Source organism: Mollisia scopiformis, assembly GCF_001500285.1.
Source record: "Mollisia scopiformis unplaced genomic scaffold LY89scaffold_7, whole genome shotgun sequence".
NCBI lineage: Eukaryota > Fungi > Ascomycota > Leotiomycetes > Helotiales > Mollisiaceae > Mollisia > Mollisia scopiformis.
Window position 1 is genome coordinate 1,448,005 of NW_017263587.1, and position 19,840 is coordinate 1,467,844.

At 49.7% G+C, this 19,840-nt stretch overlaps 3 protein-coding genes across 3 annotated transcripts; 2 read left to right on the plus strand and 1 right to left on the minus strand.

Annotated features, from left to right (window-relative positions):
- Positions 1 to 714: 714 nt before the first annotated feature.
- Positions 715 to 2,323, minus strand: LY89DRAFT_579772 (uncharacterized protein; the record flags this gene model as incomplete). Its single annotated transcript, XM_018209026.1, has 4 exons — positions 715 to 1,215; positions 1,498 to 1,671; positions 1,727 to 1,780; positions 1,829 to 2,323. The coding sequence occupies 4 exons, from the start codon at positions 2,321 to 2,323 to the stop codon at positions 715 to 717; spliced, it is 1,224 nt and encodes a 407-aa protein (XP_018074524.1).
- An 11,924-nt stretch (positions 2,324 to 14,247) lies between these two features.
- On the plus strand, positions 14,248 to 14,950 carry LY89DRAFT_682952 (uncharacterized protein). The gene has a single exon (XM_018214607.1). It carries the CDS (start codon positions 14,480 to 14,482, stop codon positions 14,807 to 14,809), a length of 330 nt encoding a protein of 109 aa, XP_018074525.1. The 5' UTR covers positions 14,248 to 14,479; the 3' UTR covers positions 14,810 to 14,950.
- A 2,640-nt stretch (positions 14,951 to 17,590) lies between these two features.
- Positions 17,591 to 19,332, plus strand: LY89DRAFT_780008 (uncharacterized protein; the record flags this gene model as incomplete). The annotated part of the gene is made up of 6 exons (XM_018222348.1): positions 17,591 to 17,729; positions 17,782 to 17,807; positions 17,856 to 17,892; positions 17,970 to 18,277; positions 18,438 to 18,685; positions 18,747 to 19,332. 6 exons carry the CDS (start codon positions 17,591 to 17,593, stop codon positions 19,330 to 19,332), a joined length of 1,344 nt encoding a protein of 447 aa, XP_018074526.1.
- Between the last annotated feature and the right edge of the window lie 508 nt (positions 19,333 to 19,840).

A 19,840-nucleotide genomic window follows, 5' to 3' on the forward strand; every position in this document is an offset into this window, starting at 1 on the left:
AAAAATTGGGACCCTGCTGACAGGCCCAAGAAGCCGCCCTCCCCTATGTAATGCTAGCTATGAATATCAATTGTTCCTCCCTGGCTCCCCCTTCGCTTCGCTTCCATGCAATGTGATCTTCTAGTAAAGATAAGAACCAGCAGACAAGGTTCCCTCCCAACCACAACAGCAACAACCACAACAGCAACAACAACAACAGCACAACGCTTCCCTTTTTTTGATGTGTGTGTGTGTGTGTGGACGCATATCCTAGGCTCAAAGAAAATACAAGGGAAGCAAGGAACTATGTAGATATGTCGTTGGGTGATAATATATATATATAGATAAAAGATTCAAAAACGGAAAGATAAGGAGGAACAAAATGAAGAAAAATAGGTAGCCACACCACAATAATAAACTTAAAATGCCTCGATGGTAATCCCTCCCGCTTTCCCAGTTCGCTCCGTTTGGTTCCAGACAGCCCAGCCTCCCAGCCACGCCTTCCTTCTTGCCTTCCTTTGCGTTCGTATTGCGTATGTTGTTAATTTCTATGTCGTCGTCGTAAATAATAATACAGATCTCTCTATTTCCCGCTCGCTCGCTCGCTCACTCGTAGTTCGTTCCTCGTCAACTGTCGTAATACTCTACTGCTCATCACTGGGAACTGTCGTGTCCTATGGTTCCACTTCCCTTCTGTTCTCTTCTCGTTCACGCAAACTCACGATGTTTCCCCATTCAATAAATGCGGTCTCCGAACGCTAGATCGCTTCCCCGACCACCAGCGTCTTCGAATCCATCAGATGGGGCATCGTCGTAGCATGTTGAGACGGAGCTGCCGCCTCCACTCCCGCTGTGACTCCCGCACTGCGATTGACTGCCCTCATCCACGTCGAGCATCTCATACTGCTGTCCGTCTGCAGATCTCCCCTGCATCGGCAATCCGTGGTTACTCATACCCATACCCAAAGATCCTCGGCCGGTGCCAGACATGGAATACCCGCCTGATGAGCGCGAAGAAGGGATGCCGACGAGGTGGCTGCGCATAGACGGGTTCGCGGAGCCGACCTTGCGGTCCTTGCCGCGGCCCTTGATGCCCTTGTTGCTGTTTTTGTACAGGTTGGCGAAGTACTCCCAGAGCTCCTTGTCGGCGGCGTGGACGATGTCGCCGTCTTTGATAGAGGCAAATTTTGCTGTCAGAGACCGGATCGTCGAGATGTGGAATTTGTTTTGGTGTGACTATAGGTAGGGGTATGTTAGTGTATGAGGTGATGGGAGCTGAGTTGAGGTGATTCGAATAATAGGAGAAGGGGAGAGGAAACATTCATGCGTTTAGTGATGGAGGGGTTGGTGGCTGTGTCTTGGTGTTCATTCTAGAAGTTGAAAAAGGAAAATAATAGATCGATTTGCAGGAAACATAGACAGGGGTCAGAAGTTGAAACGGTGGTGGTACTTGCCACAACCATCCCCAAAATGACTTGCTGGGAAGAGAAAAACGAAAAATAGGAGATGGAAACGTACTTTGAGATTGCCGAGCTGGGTAAATTGCTTGCCGCAGTCGTCGAGTCGGCAGAGGTAGGGCTTGGCTTGATCGTGCACGATCTTGTGAGCTCGCACGTTGCCGCGCTGTGCGAAACGTTTCCCGCAGACTTCACATTGGTATGGTCGTTCTCCGGTGTGTCTTCGCTCGTGAGTCTGGATATCATTCTGTTAGTGGCTGTACTTGGTAGAGCATAGTGCAGAAATATACCTTGAGATTTCCGAGTTGTGAGAAGCTTCGTCCACAGCTGGGTTCTTTGCACGGCTTTGACTGTTAGTGTATGTTTTGCAACAAGAGTGATGCTTTACTCACGTATGGCTTGACTCCAGTGTGTGCCCGCTCGTGGATATCAAGATGAGTCTTCTGATAGAAGCTCTTGGTGCAGTTCTCGATGGTACATTTGTAACGCTTCTTATTACCCTTACGGCTGCTGGCATCATCCTGGAGAGTCTCTTGCGTGAGCTTGAATTTACTCTCCTCGTACCCACTGGCTTGAGAGGCAGGTTGCCTGTAAGGAGGGGTAGGAGAAACACCTACCACAGGTCTACTCTGATTGACAGGTGAGGCCACCTGTGGCTGCGTTGTCTTGGACTTGGCTTGGATCGCTTTCATGAGAGTATCGACTTCGGTGCCAAAGTTAACCTCATGAGCACTGCCAGGAGCACTAGAGGCGATAGTCTTGGTGTTGGCAGGAACAAAAGTAGGTGAGCTGTTTGAAACGCTCCAGAGTGGTTCGGTCTTGATGGGTGGGCTCTGGCTGTGGTGTTCTTCGACGAAGCCTTGTCGAGTAGTTCGAGAAAATGACATTCCCGGTCCTCCGTCGCTGTCTGGCGCCATCAGTCGTGGCAGTGGTCTTTGCTGAATAAAATTGTTGGCGAAAGCTGGAATCATTCCATTCGGGCTCGGTCCAGAGTAAGATCCAAATCCGAATGGGTTGTGGTGCTGTACTTGTTGATGGGCTGTGATGATGGTGTTTGTCGGTGCTTGGGTGTATGGGAGTGCTGGAACATAGTGAGGTGCCATGATGGCTCGAGACAACGCAGCTGTCGAAGATGTAGCTCTGGAATCGTAGGATTGAATGAGTCCAGATATGTCCATCGTATAGTACGTCTCGACCGGTTGGTGAGAATGCTGCTCTGGCCAACGTCCCCAGGCCTGGCCGGGTGCTTGTGCTGTAACTGCCAGCTTGACGGTATTGTCTTGCTTAGACGCAAGACTTTTTGTTGTTGAGGGATTATTAGGATTTTGGAGTTCGAATTTGCGTGGGGCTGCCAGTGAAGTAGCCGCCGAAGGAAGAGCTGATGCAAGAATAAATCAAATCAAATGTCCGCCGAAAGAAAAGAGGAGGATGTTGGAGTTGTGACCAGGTAAAAGTATCGCTGTTATTCTGTTGGAAGGTTGCTGTTATGTTCAGGCAGGCTCGAGGAAGAGGACGAGGTAGTGGTGATTATGTTACTGCAAGTAGTGAGTGATGTTTGAGCACCAAGGGTTGGTTTGAGCTGATGTGCAACTGGGATCGATAGTTGGAGGGGGGGTTGCCAATCGTTCGGTTTTTTGCTCCAAGATCTTGAGAGAGAGGTTACAGATGGAGTTCATATATGTATAGAGATCAACCCATCAAGCCCCCACCCCGCCTGAGCAATATTGGCCATGGAGTCGATGTGGTTCAGAGGTCCTCATCCCGCGCTGGCCGACTGACACCGCGCCAATGAGAAGTCCCGGACCGGGAGGCATGGCAATGAAACAGACAAGGCTGCTGGAGCAGCTGTAATGTCCTCTTGCCTGGCAGTGTTGAGTTTCTCTGCTACCCATTCTGAGCATATTGTGAAGACATACTGAGAATCAACAAGAACGGCACTAGAGACGTGAGTGCCAGTACTTGCAAAAGCTGACCAGGGTGTCAGAGCAGGGGTATGTGACGATGAGAGACAGTGTAGATGATGGGGAGACCAATCCAGGCGTGGACAGGCGCATGTTGGTGGCATGTCCATGGAAGACCATTGCAATGCTTTTCGCATGTCAGAATCTGGACTGGACTGTGGGAGGATCGCGGTGCATTGGCTGCAAGATCGAACCTGCTACCCGGCAAGGACAGTGGCAGGGGCGGATGCGGCTTCTTACGGGAGGGAGGGATGGATCGAGGAGAGGAGGAGCACCAGGCCTAGGAGCTTGGATTCTACTGCCCGACTGAGTTACAACGGGAATCCTAGTGCGTGCACCCTATTACCTGGGGGGGGGCAGGGGCGAGCAGAGAAGAGAATAACGCTGCTGGGGCTTGTGAGATTTGGGGAGCTTTGGCTTGCTGCCAGGCTTGGGTCTGGACATGGGAAGGACAGTCAGTCAGAACAGTGATGTGCACCTACACCACTAGGTTGGCCAGGACTTTTCTCTCCACTGTTTTCCGTCCTGTGTCCACTCCGGTGCACGCCTCTCCAAACCCTTTTTTGAAAATATCAACCCCTCCTCAGCGCAGAGCCCACTACTGTCCAGTCCCCGGGTTCGTAGGTGGACTCTACCACTGGCAGGCGAGCATCACCCTCGCATCTGGTAAAAGAGGTCAAAGACATTGGGCGTCCATGGATCAGGGATCTTGCGAGGCACCAAACACGATCTGAGATGGGAAGAGGGGCGGATTTGGGGCTGCAGCCTCCGGCCGGGGACGACGATTCAAAGTCTCTCTCTCGACTGCATGCGGCAAACCATACCCAGTGCGCGGGTGCAGTTCGAGAATGCCGTCCTCACACCACGCCTGTCTGTTGCTGGATGCACACCACTGCGTGCATTGGAGAATGGTATGAAAGAGGGGAGAGAGAGATATGCTTACTTTGACAGATGCACATTGCCTGTCTGCTATCGCTGGTGGTAGAGGTCACTCACTTCTCACAAGTACAGGCACAGGGGACTTGTGGACGTCGACGGGAAGGATGTGAGTTGAGTGAGGCCTGCTTCGGCTGTCGTCCAGAAGCTGCCACAGCGTGGGGGTGAATCAGGTCGCTACGCTAACACCAGCTCGGATAGGAGAGCAGAACAGATTGACGAGGACTTGAGGACTTGAGGACTAGACCACCACGACTGGATGAAAAACAGAGCAGAGCAGTAATGGCCGAGAAGGGCAGCCACTAACTGCCACCGACCATCAAGTTCCCGTTTAGTGGTGAATCCGGTAGCGTTAGCATTATTATTGCTATTCCTATTTGTCTGTACACACACTACTGAGTCGGATCGTTCCTTAGCGCTGCGAGCCAGACTGCCGCTCGAATTGGCTTCGCGGATCATTTCGTAAGGGATCATCAATTGCGGGCGAGTAGGTCAGTAGGAAGCACTGTAAAATACTGCCGTCAAGATTCCCATGCGTGATGTGACCTACTGTGGAAACGTTCTGTTTTCTGGGACCGGCGTGGTCTGAAGCGGCCACCAACACTCTGAAGCTCCCCGGGCCTCCACACCAGCAGCGTCCGCGCAAATCATGGAGAGGCACTAAAAGCTCACTGAACGCCCTGGCAGGACGGGCTTGACAAACCCTAGCTTTCAGATACTCGAAGTAATCAGCGAACCACAGCACCATATTTTAGGTTTGGAAGCTTGTTGGACTCCGACAACTCGTCGTCCAATAGTGCGAAGAGGGCCATGAAATATCGTTTTCAGCGCTCAACGCGCCTACACATACAGACGCAATAAGTATAGATGTCATTCATTTATTCACACGCTCTCGCACCCAGCTGCCGGCCAGCTGGAATCGATGCCCAATGGACGGGGGTGCTCGCTTACTATCAAACACCACGCCTGGCCGCGGAGATGTCACGGTATATGCCTTGGGTTGAGGTTCAACAATAAGTACGGTAACGCTTCAGATCAGGAGAACAGAGAGGGGTTTCGTTCGCAAGGCAATCTGCAAAGGCCGTCGTCAAGCAGGAGGTCGCTGCCCGTGTGCCACCTTCGGATGGGAACACGTCTTCGAGTGTGGTTGATGCCCGTTACCAGTGGCTCGAGAGGTTCACCAATGCTGCAGAGTGAGCAGAATGTGGTACGGTGGCAGCTGTCAGTCGCCACTGTTTCTGCCACCACAAACAAAATTGGCAATTCGGTTGAAGAATGCACGCAGTAGATAGTCGTACCGTGTCGTCGTCGTCGACGACAACATGCAGGGACAAGGGGAAGGAAGGATGGCGGCCCTGAGGTGACTTGTGCGACACATCCGGATTCTTGTCTCGGCTGGGCTTGAGCCTGATCCCATGGAGATGGTACGGCGTTGGTTTGTGCCAACCTGGCGGGTCGGCCTTGCTCAGCAGCAAAATGCGCAGCCTGATGGAGTCAGTGTCAGCCTCGTGGGGAATGCTCCGAAAACGATTTCCGGGTGTATGATATTGGAAATTATCGTCTCTGAAAGGGGGAGATTTGGATTCACGCCGTGCTCCCGTTGATTTCCGCATGCTGTGCTTGCTGAAGAACACCACTGCGAGACAGAACTCGGATTTCGAGAGCGGGGTTGATCGGTGGGAATCGTTGGCAAAGCTTCGAGACCTGGCGCCCATAGACAGCGCTGTCAGATAGCAGACGTAAGACCAGGCTGGATCAGATATCTGCTTCCATCCAGCACCCAATTACAACTCTCCCGTACATGTGAGTTCCTGAGGCTGCACAGCATAGTGCCAATGTGGTGATTCTGTACGAAATGACGAGTGGTCCGAGAAAAGGGGAGGGCAGAGGAACCATTCTCTGTTTTCCTTCAGTCGCTGCACATCAAAATACCCTCCACACTTCTCTCACTGGTCTGCCAGATTCTTATCGGATGAATCGAAGCAGGCATTCGGAAGTAGAAGGCGAGATCCGATGTGAGTACAGCATATGCCTCCGAAATTGATGGCCTTGAAGCTATTTCCAGCCACTGTTGTTCCGTTCTCAATAACGAGCACACTGATATCAATTGAGAGGTGTCTGAAAGAGTGCAGATCACGACGCCCTCGGCGAACACAGGGTGCGGAGGCCACTAAACCCCACAGAGCCATTCTGCAGGGTGCAGCAGAAATGCACGAAAGTGGTCGTTCTGCATGCCGATGTCTCAATACGGCCATTTCTCAGGGTCGCACAGTGTTGACTGGTGGTGGCCGGTTGGTCAGCATGGCCTATCTGCGTTGAGGATGAGTTGAGGTGTGCCATTTGCACACGAGGTGCCAGGTACGGGTAGTGGTGAAAGCTCGAATGTCTGTGTGGTGGATAGAGAAACGGACTTTCCCATGCCGGCCATATATGTGAGAGCAATAATGCCCATATCGCGACCCTAGTGATCGTCGTACCCATGCTTCATCTGTGCAGGCAGGTCCTCCATCGGGAGTCTCTCTCACCCGGTCAAAGGGCGTGCTCTCCTGTCGATGAGATATCGCACGAGCCCTGCCTATCTCTCCTGTCCTGTCTTGTGTTGGCGGAGCAGAACCACCGACAGCACGACGACAGAACGACCTGGGACTTGTCACCAGCTCGGACCATGATGCAGCAGCGGCACGCGTCCCCTTCCCTTCCCCTGCCAGCTGAAGTCCCACGGATACGGTTGACCAGGATGGGGAGTCGATCCCGGGCCCAACCCCTAATGCGTGCAAAGTAGCGAGGAAGCATAAATCCTTCATAGCCAGTGCCAGTGCTACATACAGTACCGTATTCTCTTCTCCACGCCGCATGGGCCAGACCTTGTATCATCATCTCCAACCCTCGAGGATGCCAACTATAATTGTATCTCGCATACCATCGGGGATTGCGTTTAGGACTGGGACCTGAGATGTGAATAGAAACGCGAACGTGAGGGAGGGCATCTCTCGAGCCAGAGCCGGAGCATGTCGCAGAATGCAAGAATAGCGGCGAATAGCGTCAACGCGCGCAACGGACGGGAACTAACACTCGATGGCTGCACTGCCGTCGCCGTCAATATTCGACTATTGTTATTGCGTGCTGAAGGCCTAGACGCTTTGCAGTGTATTGAGTAGCTGAGAGCCGACAATCTTGACGGGGTCTGACAAATAGGGGGAAGAGAGAGAATCGAGAGGAAGAGGAGGAGGAAGTGGCGGAAAGAGAACACCGCGTCTAATATTTCGATATGTCAACCATCGTGAAGCATCCGTGAGTAGACATGTCAACTTGACTCTGAGTCAAGTCCAAACCGGTTACACCAAACGTTCTCGGGTGGCCGAGGAGCACCGCGTTTGACAGCTGTATTCACCCGTCGGGATTGGTGTTGCTGGGATCACCGCGGCTTGCTGCAGCAGCGTTCGTTTGGTACGGGTCTGGTGAAGCTTACGTGAGGAGAGAAAGAAGGTATATTTGTTTGGCGTGGCTCATGGCAGGTATCCCATTCGCGGAGGGTTGCAGGAAGACGTGTAACTATTACCAGTCAACAATGATGCGAATTGATCTCAAGTGAGGTAAAAGTCCTGTCAGGTCAAGTGGACGTTAGGTAATGACCGTGTGAAAGCTCTGTATAGCTGGTAGCGTTGCTGGTAGCTTGCACATAGTAGATGTTAGATGTTACATAGGTATGTTTGTTTGTTATTTCGAGGTCGAAGTATCACAGGCCTCCGGGGAATGGGGAACAGGGGACGCTCCTTCCTAACTTTCGACCTCTTCACTACATCGTGAACTTGACCGTTTAGGAAGGAGTGAGGAAGTAGTCCGAGCGAGGTACTGTACGACACAGTCTCTCCTCTTCCCATCGACAGCTTCAACTCGAATTCGACTCGCATTGACATGCATTGCCACGACCGTCCACCGCATAAGCATTCACTGCATGATATTTGGATCCGACTCGCAACCTTCGTCACTTGTGGCAATGTACCGATGTACCAAAGTACCCAAAATGTCCGATACCTGGGATCAGAATCCGTTTATCGTCAGTGCTGTGCAGAGTGGCTCGTGGGAAAAGATGGGATGATCACACGTCGACTCGAGCCTCCGCTCCAAATCACCGTCAGAGCAGCAAAGCAAACCAGAGCCATTCCCATACCGTACCGTCCCCAATCCAGCCTTGCAAGACCCCCACCAAGACCGAGATGATCGCCGACGACAAATCTCCAAACACGCCTCACTTTGCGCGATACCTCCCTCACATAAGTTTTCCTTGGATTCGGACTTGATCCGGCACTCCTCGAGCGCTGCGTGACGTCTTCAAAGCGGCAATGATCGGTGCGACTGCTTCTTCGTCCTCTCCCGTCCTACGCAGCGACCAGCGTGAGCCCTTCTTCCTCTTGGGCATAATCATTATTTACATCGCGAAGCGCGCAAACCCTCATAACATCATCGTCTCAGACGTTTGGCCGTTTGGTGGGAGAGCGGCAAGTGGCTTGCTGCAGTCGAAGTAGCACAGACATTCGTTTTTCCTCTTCTTAGCTCGCTCTCGCCAGGACCTCATGCTGCATCGTCCAACGACTGGTCCCCAGGTCTCACCTCTCAGAATCTGAGTTCTTTGCTGCTGCATCTCATTCTTTCTCCTGCTCCTGCTCCTGCTCCTGCTCCACTCCTCCTGCAGATGCGTGTGATCCCATAGTTCTTCCGCAATCCGCTGTGCCCGTGTCTGCAGCGTCACACAGCAGCAGAGCTAGCGGGCGATCAACGTCGTGGAGTGCCACTGCCGACCACTGGACTGAACCCGTCGTCGTCTCAAGCTCTATCTCTTGGCTCCATCTCTATCTCACGCCCCGGCCCGCGCAAAGAGAGATGCATTTCTAGATTCCGCACAGACGTTAGAGCCAATACCACCTACTCGAAGGACAAGCTCAGGGTTAGGTTTACCTTTCCGCCAAAAGCGCTTTCAGTGAAAAGCAATATAGAGCCGGCTACGACATGCCCATCCATGTGTCGATCTGGCTCTTCTTAACCCCGGCATCAGATCTCGAAACTCCCACACAGCGAATCGAAGCTCGAGAAGCTCCTTGAGTTGTGTGGTCTGGCTCTGCAACCCGTCCCCACGCACGATCCATGGAACCATGTTTGCTTCGGATCTCAAGATCAGGGGTCCGCAGGATCTGGTTCAAAAACTGGGAGAACGGCCCCTGGAAGCGAAGCAGCACACTGCATCACCTCCCTGGTACCGACTTGGTGAAAATAACACACCGAGGCGAGATATCCTTCTCTTGCGCGCTCAACGCCTAATAATAACATAAAAAGTGATGGACTTCCGTCTCCGCTCTACGACGTCCTTCCGAAGCAATAGAGATAAAGTCCCAAAAAAAATCGTCCAAGCACCTCGTCCTAGAGATGTACAGCCATCTCATGCAACAAGGCGGGCAAGCCTAAAATGATCCTGTGGGTCCCAGTCCAGCGGTTTGGATCGACGCCGAGTTTTCCAAGCCGTATTTTTAAGTTACCCAGGTAAGCCTATGAGATCCTAGCTACCAATTCTTCAGCCACACTACTTTGTGTGAATGGGTGGACATGACTCGACTGTGGCTTGATTTGCCTATGTTCTTGCAGATACAACACGGAGTGCAACTTATGAAACGTATTATTAAACATGCATCTGCAAGCCAGCTTGGACGCCCTTGGTCGAATCTACTGGAGCAGGTGTGGATGTTTGTTTACCCAGAACTATCAATATTCGGATGAACGACCTTTCATGCTTCGCCGAAGGCCACGAACTCGAAACGACATCTTCGGTGGAAACATGACTGAGCTACGTTTCACAAGCCCCTGCCGTTTCCTGTCAGATACGCACAGATGGTCGCCGGTCAGATCCCTTTTCTACGAATGTTGGCCCTTCCTTATCAGAATTCGCAAGCTTTCCGTTTTTAGGACAGTCAATTTGGTCCCAGTTTCTCTCCGTCTGATGCCGGATCTATTTCCCCAGACGTACAGACTCCGTGGTGATCCGTGACATGACGATCATGTAGTCAGAGCTCTCAAGGACTCTTTATTAAGATGGGTGTACAAGGCGCTCGGCGAACGAAACGTTGCTTGTCATTTCGCATGCAGCCATCTCCGTGCATTTGAAGCGTGCTCTTCCGCTCAAATTGCATCCGAATCGTTTTGCGCATCAGATGCCGCAAGAATACCTCAATCATCGACTACTCCACCTTGATGCAGGCACATCGTACCATATTGAAGACCTCTGTATTCTCAATATTAAACGTGCCACATGAATGGTGGAGCCTAAAAAAGCAAAGCAAATCAAGTTTCGATCATTCCAGAACATTGACAGTCTATCCAATGGCCAGTGGCTACCAAGGCACCTTGCCAGAAGCTGTCCATCCTTCTCGCTTCACGCACTACTGTTTGTGGATTTCTTATTCCTTGGGCGTTGTTGCTGAATCCGAAGCTGAAGCTATTCAGGCCTGAGACCCTTGATACTGCATGTAATGCATTGTCTTTCTCAAAAGTTTGTTCTTCTTAGGGGTCCTGGGAACTCCGGCGAAAACAAACTCGAGTGTTAGTTCCTGTCCGCGATGTGTATTGACATGCAGATGCATTCAAACGAGACTGAAGGAAGCAGTGGCTTCAAGCCTTCAAGGAAGGCTGATTACTGATATGGGGGTCAATGTGGGGGTAACATCCGTCTAGAACCGGTACAGCCAGAATGATTGAAGATATTTGCAAGCTGCAAGCATCGTTTCAGTGTGAACCTCGAATTGTCTCCTGAAAAGCACCTCTCTCTTCGCCGAATGAAACACCACGTGTATGTATGCATTGCATGACATCTTTTACCCTCGCCCAAGAGTGGCAATAGTACAAAACCGCTAGGAGGCGAACTAGACCACAGTACACTTGAAGTTCGTTTACAGTAGCTATGTCTATTTATTGCTTGTAGACTGAGGGCCCAGATACGTCGTAGGAACCTTGTTAGCAGGGTAGTGTGGTGTGGCCGAATATATCGAACGGCAGCGTCGAAGTATGCGCAGTTGTCAAGAGATTCATCATGGCTCAATCAGCCGTTAGTCAATCATAACTCAACCGTCGATTATCAATGGAGGTGGACAGCCGTCGATGAAGACATACCATTCATTTCCCAGAAACAAGCTTGATTGATTGTCAACAAGGCTTTCACTAGTCAAATTACTTCTCATAATCGTAGATACTCATATCGATAAGATCGTCTCTACACGTGGTCTGACATTCATCACGATTGCCGGATAAAGCTTGGGTCTGCTACAGGATCAAGCTCGGCTACCCTCTCGGGTTTATTGCCATGAGGTAGAAACATGCATCTTAACCCTGCTTCTTTGAGCTTCTACATAAATCGTTCCCCGGGTTTGGCTTTCTGCGCTTATCGAGTTTCTACTCACTTACTTCTTGCACGAGACATTCATCCTACCGCCGATCCAACCCCGTAGCATCCTTCGACGTTACTCATTGAGAGATCTTCTTGTGAAATTTACGAAGACTTTGCTCCGCTTTTCTCAGAGTGGTCTTACCACAAGCTCGAAATTCAAAGACATTGCCACGTCTACAGGTCTGCGTCATGTATTCGACAGCAGGTCTGACGAATTACTTCAATCTCCGCGTTACATGATACCGGGTCAGAAGCAATCCCCTGTCTTGCCTCTGTCTTAAATCCACTCCGCTGTGGAAATAATATTGACGGTTCTGTCAATGTTAAGCGGAGGAAAGGTCCAGAACAACGTAAGTTATCGGGCTGTGCCTGATTCTCGGTACACCGTCTCACTTCCATTCGGTGCAGATATTGGGGTTTGACACTGGTCTGCCCTATCCTGTATCGAGTTCCTACCGTGTACCCGAAACCTCGAATTTCAACTCAAAGCTGGGCGTCACCCGTCTCAACTGTTTCTCTGTTGTACGAGGAAACATGTTCCTGCATTTTCCCATCAGGGCATAGGGGTCCAGGGGCGTTCAGAGACTTTTGAGGAGATGGAAGTCAGGATTCCCACCACCCCCTCAGCATGAGGTGAACTTCCAACGTTGCATTCTTTTCTCAGCCTTTAAGGGCCAACTCGTTTTTGAAATCTCTTACAGCATCCGATAAATGCGATGTCAATACGATTCAAGAGGAATTGCGTCCGTTCCAGCCTTGCTCCCGTCATTACATCTCACCTTTCTCGCTTCATTCTTCGCTTTCCCTAGCCTTCTGTTCCGTTTATTTTCTTTCCTTTCTTCATCTGCGGCAGTCTTGCCTTGCATAGTATTGAATCCTTTATTCGATCTCCGACATGGTCGTATGCTAGCGCTCCAAGATTCGAGAACCATTCATGGGATCGTTGTGTCGGCGATCTTTTTTTCTTGTTCGTTTTCGGTAGCGCTATGTGGGTTTGGGGAAGTACGTTACAGTATCGTTTTCCCCCCCTTGGGCCTGCAAGCTACTGGAGTCTGTGGAGAAATCTAGCACTAGAGTGCAAGTCTTGATTAGATTTTACAGGAGATGGATCGGGGAATGTCTGCAAGTGTTGATTATTGCGTTATCGTCCTTCGGCTCGGGATTTGACATGAAGCCAGTCTAGTAGTTCTCGAGGCATGGGTGGGGTATTTAGGTTTACAAGCGTGGTGTGGAGAAAGATGATTGATGATTTGGAGACACGGGTCGGACAATATCGTTCATGGCGTGTTATTATGGTGTGTTCGCAGAAGCAAAGTTGTATTTTGCTTTTGTGTTGTGCTATCTCCGAGATGCCTGAGAGGAGCGCGGATGGATGGATGACTACGTACGTTTTTCACATGCATGTCAGATAAGTGGAAGGGAAAGATTGAGGCTTGATTGATAGAAGATGTCTTGGATGGCAAGTATTGGGAGGAAGGAGGTTGAGATGTTGATGGTGGTTGGAAGTGAGCTAGCTGAATGCCACGTGCTGGAGAGATAATGCATGATGCTCAAATACCGAAGATCGACCTTCTCTTCAGGTAGGTCTAGGCGATTTATCCGCTCACTCTCTCGATCATTACTAGTTAGTAAGGAAGGCTAGGCACAGTTGAAGAAGGGAGCGGGGTAAAGCGTCCCGTTGGTTGCTTGCTTCCTTGCTTGCTTGCATATCTATCCGTTGATCTACAGTCTCACATCTACATACAGTCCATCACAACATAAATAGATCTCACATTACGAGATTCGCGCGCGAGCCATGGCGATTGAGGGATTGGAGCGTGGGGTGAGGCTCTGGTGCCGAGGTGAGATATTGTCATGTTGTGATCAGGAGAAGAAGTCTTACTTGCAGACGGCTCAGAGCTACTCTCCTCGGGCAGATCGGCGGGATGGCATGCTGAGCTGGTGTCGTGCTACGTTGCTATTGTCAATTTCGGGGTTTGTCGTCTCGTTCTCTGAATAAGGAGTTTTGTGTTTTTTGAGGTCGACAGAAGTAAACAATCTGACGTGCAGATTTTTATACAGATGCCTCGAACCATTCTCCGAAGGGAGATCGGCAGGACGGCATGCTGAGCTCGTATGGTGCTAGGTTGCCACGCTCGATAGCGGAATCGAGAGCGTGGTGATGTTTCGTTTCCTGGATAAGGAATTTGGATCTTTTGAGGTAGGTAGAGGGAGTTGCGGACTAGTGTTCGCGGATGTGGAGGTACCCATTTCCCCAGCAGGCTTGCTGGAGCAAAGTCTCTGAGTGGCTTTAATCGACGTTCAAGATCCTTGTGGGAAGGGAATTTCATCATTGGACGCAACGATACACTGTTTCGAGATGGAAAGGGTACGTACGTACATGCATAGTGGCGTGAGACCCCGAATTCCAGATCCTGCAGTCGTCTGCGGATGCAGCACAACCCGTCCGTGATCGCCGGCTGGCTTAGACGGGCACGATCCATTCGTCGGATATCGAGGGACTTGCAGTGAGGCTCATAATCTAGATTCTGCAGCAGACCAGCCCGTTCCTGTCTTTGGTGTAGATGCACGGCTGCTGATTGGAGATTCGGACACGGCAGCGGATGCGGGGTCTGTGGCTTTGCAGCGAGACTCGGGCTGCTCGACGAGGCTCGGCTCGGTTGGCTGGATATGTGACGGGCGTGCTGATATTCTGGGTGATTGAGTGCTGGTGCTGCATGGCGCCGTCCGGGACGGCAGAAGGAAGGAAGGAAAGTTGGGGCTGGAGATTGGCTGGAGCTGAGAGTATGGCCGAATCGGTGCTTTGTGGATGGACGGGTTCTTATTGGGTGGGGTTTTCGTGCCGTGTTTGGGGTTTTATTGGTTCTTTTGTGGGTGGGTTTATTTTGGGGGTTTCGAGTCTTGGATGGATGTCGACGATCGCTGGTTCTGGTGAATGGGAATGCGGATGCGGGTTCGTTGCTCAGGTCAGAGGAATAGGAGAAGTTGGAAGATCTAAATTTCTCGCTCAAGTGACGATTCAGCTGAAACTTAGGGGCTTAAGTTAACTATGAGACGGGTGGCTTTGAGGTAATGGCTTTCTCTCGGGTTGTTTGGCAATATATTGGTGTGAAGCCACTTCGATATAGGGGGAAGTGTGAGGCTTACTTGTCTATTTGCGTTGCGTGCTTCTTGGCAATACTTATGGCTTTGACAAAGTTGTCGATCTGAAAATGAGATGATTATACGAGTATTGTAGTTTCACTGAAAATGATTATCGAACATTGAAGCTAATGAAGCTTTGTTTCCTAAGTAGGACGTGAAGCTTTGACTGTGGCATCTGCACCTGCGAATGAACAGACGAGGGAACTGGATGATGTCTGGTTGAGAGCAAGGAATCTCAATTTCGGACTGGATCTTCATGATACAGATCATCCGATGGTGAAAAGCATGGAACGAGTGCTATGCCTATTTCGGATTTTGAATACCAATACGCAGGAAGAAGAGAATGTGATGCTGTTCATGTCTAAGTGGGATGTGAAGTCAAGCAGAGATCTCTATTTCAGTAGAAATGTACCCCTCTCTAGGTGCTTGTCGTTCTCTTTGGAAGTAATTTGAAGAGGATTTGCATTGATCAAAGTATTAGATCGAAGCTATTCAAATGGAAGACTATTCTGGCTCTCAAAAGGCATAACGAGATATTCAATGGTTCCCTGTCAAGATACGTACTGTTGGGCGAATGGATGTTTGAGACAAGCATGGCAAACGTGAAAACTTACTGCATGCAACTTGCAAGAAAAAACTTTACTTGGGTTCTCTGCTGATGCCCTGACTCTAGAAGCTGGTCAAGCACTTGCCAAAGTCTTTTTTCTGTAGCCTTTTGGAGTGCGGTGTGCAATAAAAAGCTCATTGTCTGTCCTTATGAAATGACTTTAAAGCATTTGAATCTAGTCTTATGGGTCAGGGTTGAGTTAGTTCTGAAGAAAGTTTTCCATCTTGAGAGGAATGGTCGAGAACTCCAGTGAAGCAAACAAATAGAAAAGACAGAAAAGGGGAGGTGGAGGGTTAACAATCGCATCGATGAATTATTGAAGAAAATCTCAAGTATCGCTTTCAGAAAAGCTCTGCTCCCTCGCTGTTGGATACGAGCTTTCGACCTCGATTCGAGGAAGTACAGAGGAGGGCTCCACAGCACCTGAAAAAGTGGCAGATTTTGGCACACGAGCACACCAAAATCTAAAGTCCCAATCTCTCTACCCACAGCACCAGAATATCAAAAAACTCATAAAAACTTCCTCTTTACTATTAAAATAGATTATCTATTCAGTGATCAAAAAAAATTGGTCCCTTTGTTTAGAAACTGTGGACGGTCATTGCAATTTTGTTGAATTTTGCGTCTCTCGCCAAAATCGGCCACTTTTTCGGATGCTAGAGGAGGGGAGAACGGGGTCGCAAGCGAGACGCTAGAGACCTTCTATTGTCCTACCCTGCGAGCCTGCAACCCAAATACTCCGCAAAAATATTGCCATTACCAGCAAATGTAATCGCCGTGGCCATCGCTATCGTCATCAAATTCAAAGCAGGACAGACTGCAGTATGACTTACGGACAAAGTATCCTTAGAAAGGAAGAGGAAAGGAGCGTCTTTGACTGCAACCTCTCGAGTCTCTGCCACCTCCACCAGCAACACGGAGCACTATTTTCTTGGCCATCAACAATCGAAGCCATGAGGAGGCGAAACACGCTATCGTGAGGTTATGGCTTATCAAAACCTTATGGATCTTCCATACCGATAATAGAGATATCTAGAATCGGAACGATTGAGGGTGTCGTGGCACACAAGGTCCGTGGACGAAGATAGATTAGGAGGATATCGTGCGCAAGTTGCGTCACTACCAGAAATTCGTTGAGCCACCGGTGAACTCCAATCAAATCCCTCGAGCTTCAATCCGAAAGCTGTTTACGGTTCTTTGTCCGATCACGCTGTATCTTCTTTCAGCCTAATACGCACCGGAACTCAGGTCAACTGCCGAGAAACGAAGCCAAACGTCGACACCGCATCATGATATACAGACCAGGAGAAACCACCTCCGCGATGCAAGGACGCCTTGCATTAGCGGGCATAATACAGATTCAAACCCAGATGATTCATGCGATACTTGAGTCAACTAGAATGATTGTTCGTCCAATGCTATCAACGAAGTGCAGTTTCATGCCCCGCAATCCAGGAACGGGCCGGCAAAGCAGATCTCATCCACCGTCGTCGTTGGCTCGAGGCATCCTGCAACCTGGACTGGTGTGACACTGGGACGGCTCGTCTATTGCTCCCTGGTCCTACAGGCAAAATTCCAAGTCAGACGACTGCGTCCAAAACAAGGTATAGTGCCCCCTTTTCGGGGAGCTTCTAGCCAGTGGCAGATTGGGTAATTAGCGGTTTTCGTGGTACCGAGCGTTTCCAGGGTGCAGTTCTGGTATGCAGTATCAAATTTACCAATCAAGTGATCATGCCTAATCAATATGGCCCAGACTATGTCAAAGCTTTCCCCGGATTCTGTTCTTAGCTTGAATCTTGCAGCAATCCAGCCTCTGGTCTTCATAATATAGCATATAATATTTTCCGTGGCACTGGTCATTCCCTCTTCTGCCACCCTTTTCTCCGCATTAAGTCATAGTCCCGCAAACTCAAACTAAACTTTACTTCCTTTCACGGGTTTCAACTTCTGGAAGTTTGCCAAGAGATCATTATGTTAAACTTTGAGGTCCGCTGCTGAGCGTCTTCGTTGTCGCTTCCACATCGGGCAGTTGCAATTTTCGCATGTCCATATCCGACTCAACTCATGGGAAGTCATCATGGTCTCACAACTGCATACGGCGTCGCTCGCCATCATAGTTGTTTTTGAAATCTTTGCCTCAATATTCTGCTTGGGTCGGCTTGCTTCGCGATTCATCTCGATCAGGGCGGAGTCGTGGAGAGGTTTAATGATGTGGAGTATGGAATCATGCCTGCTCTTCTTGGAGACTGTGTCCTAATCTTTTCACAGGTGACATATGTATGCTCATTGCGTGGGTAGGTGTTCTGGCAAGCTCAACCTGCCGCCCAAAACTAACTTCATAGGCGCTGTCAGTCGGTGAAACAGTTACCATGTACAAAGGTAAAAGAGTCCCGCGAAACCTTGAAGCAGAGGGGACCTACACAATTCTCAGGTATCAGCGACTAATAATGTAACAGTCACACAATTGGCTCACTTCGGTTACAAGCTCGTCGACGCCGAAAAGATGCCATATAATTATAGAGAATACAGTCTGGTTTCTTTTGTCAACACCCTCTTCTACAACCCAGTCTTGGGCTTGGTCAAAGCCTCCATGATATTATTGTATCTACGTCTCGGAGGCACGAAAAAGGGGGTGCGGATGGGATGCTATGTTCTGCTCTTTGTAGTGTTTGGCCATGCGTTCGGAACTACTGTGGCGGATTTGCTACAATGTTTACCGATCCGATACAATTGGGATAGGCCCGCCATGGATCTTGCTGCACAGGTACATCTCCCTTCCTATGCATATTCTCCCCATGACTCGCGGTTCATTATCCTTGATGCCTCCGATCCCCCTAAATACGAATGTATCCCTTCCTTCATTCAAGTTGCGATTGCGATCATCTTCTTTATATCCTTCGCGAGGGTACTGACTACCAGTTTAGAATGCGGTTGGCGCGAACCAACCAGGACTACTTCCAAACAGGATACCATGGCCAACGGGATTCAAGAATGGAGTGTATGTTACTGGAGGTGAATGTTTTAATTTGGAGTACTTCCTGTTGATAACCTCTGGATTGAGCATCTTCACAGATCTCTTGATGTTACTGATCCCAATATATATGGTCTATGATCTTCAACTCACCCCAAAGAAGAAGGTTGTGGTACTGATCGTTCTATGCATGGGCTTAAGGTGAGCATGAACTTTCAATCTACCTCCTGAGCTCCAGTTGTAGCTGGCTGACTTTCCACAGTGTTACAGCAGTGGGCGCAGCGCGATTCCAGATACTTTACAGCGGATACCAACCCAATCCAAATAAAGACATAAACTTCAGCATCCGTTCCACCATCTCCCAGATCGAGACAGACCTTGCGCTTGTCACAGGCTGCATCCCAGATCTCTTCCCCTTGGTCCGCCGCTGCTTCCCGAACTTCCTTCGCTCCGAACCTCGAGTACTGCCGCCGAATCCTTATCCCTACGATTCTGGTTCAAACTCAGGGCTAAGAAATAGCACCGTCTCGGATTCCAGAAGATCATCCTACTCTCGTCGGGTCAAAAAGATTCTTACACCGAATACATCGAAAAACATGGAGAGCATAGATGAAGAAATGGATATAGGGCATGGCATGGAGACTTTCAACTGGAGGGGAGATAATGTCAGGGGCGCGGAAGTGGAAGTCAAGGGTGGTGCTGACGTGGAGGTTTTTACGGTAAGTGAGGGCGCGGACATCGATGATGTTATGGGAGGGAATGTGAATGCGATTGTGAAGACGACGCAATTTACGGTCGAGGAGCAGGATGCGGACAGCGTTTACGAGCATAAGTGGAGTAATGTCTGAGGATGAGATGGAGTTTGGACATCGACTATCAAGATTCAAAAGACCAAGCTGTGGTGGAACATCAGCTATCGGGACGATGATGGTGTCGAGGACTATCCTACGCATAGCAGGTCTCGAAGAGATATTCCTGTTATGGAGATACATTCTCAACAGCAGACTTAAATCCATGGCACTGCGTCCAGCTGCATAAACACCAAGCAGCAAGCAAGATTTGATGCTCGAGACCCGTCAAGGTCTCCAAGAAGTCGACTCAGGCTACCATCTCGATCGTCACGCCAAATCGTTAGATGGACAAGCGACCGAGGGCAAAGGCGAGACGTCGAGCAAAGGATGGAGCGCAAGAGATAGGAACAAGGCGTGCAAACATCTGAGCTAAGCATCAAATGCTGTTTGCCATTTATTGTAAGATATAATACTAGTTCAAGACTCTTGATCTACATGAATATCAGAGCAAAACTTAATGAAAACTATTTGGAAGTAAGCTGGAGATGGAATTTTAGGCCACTTG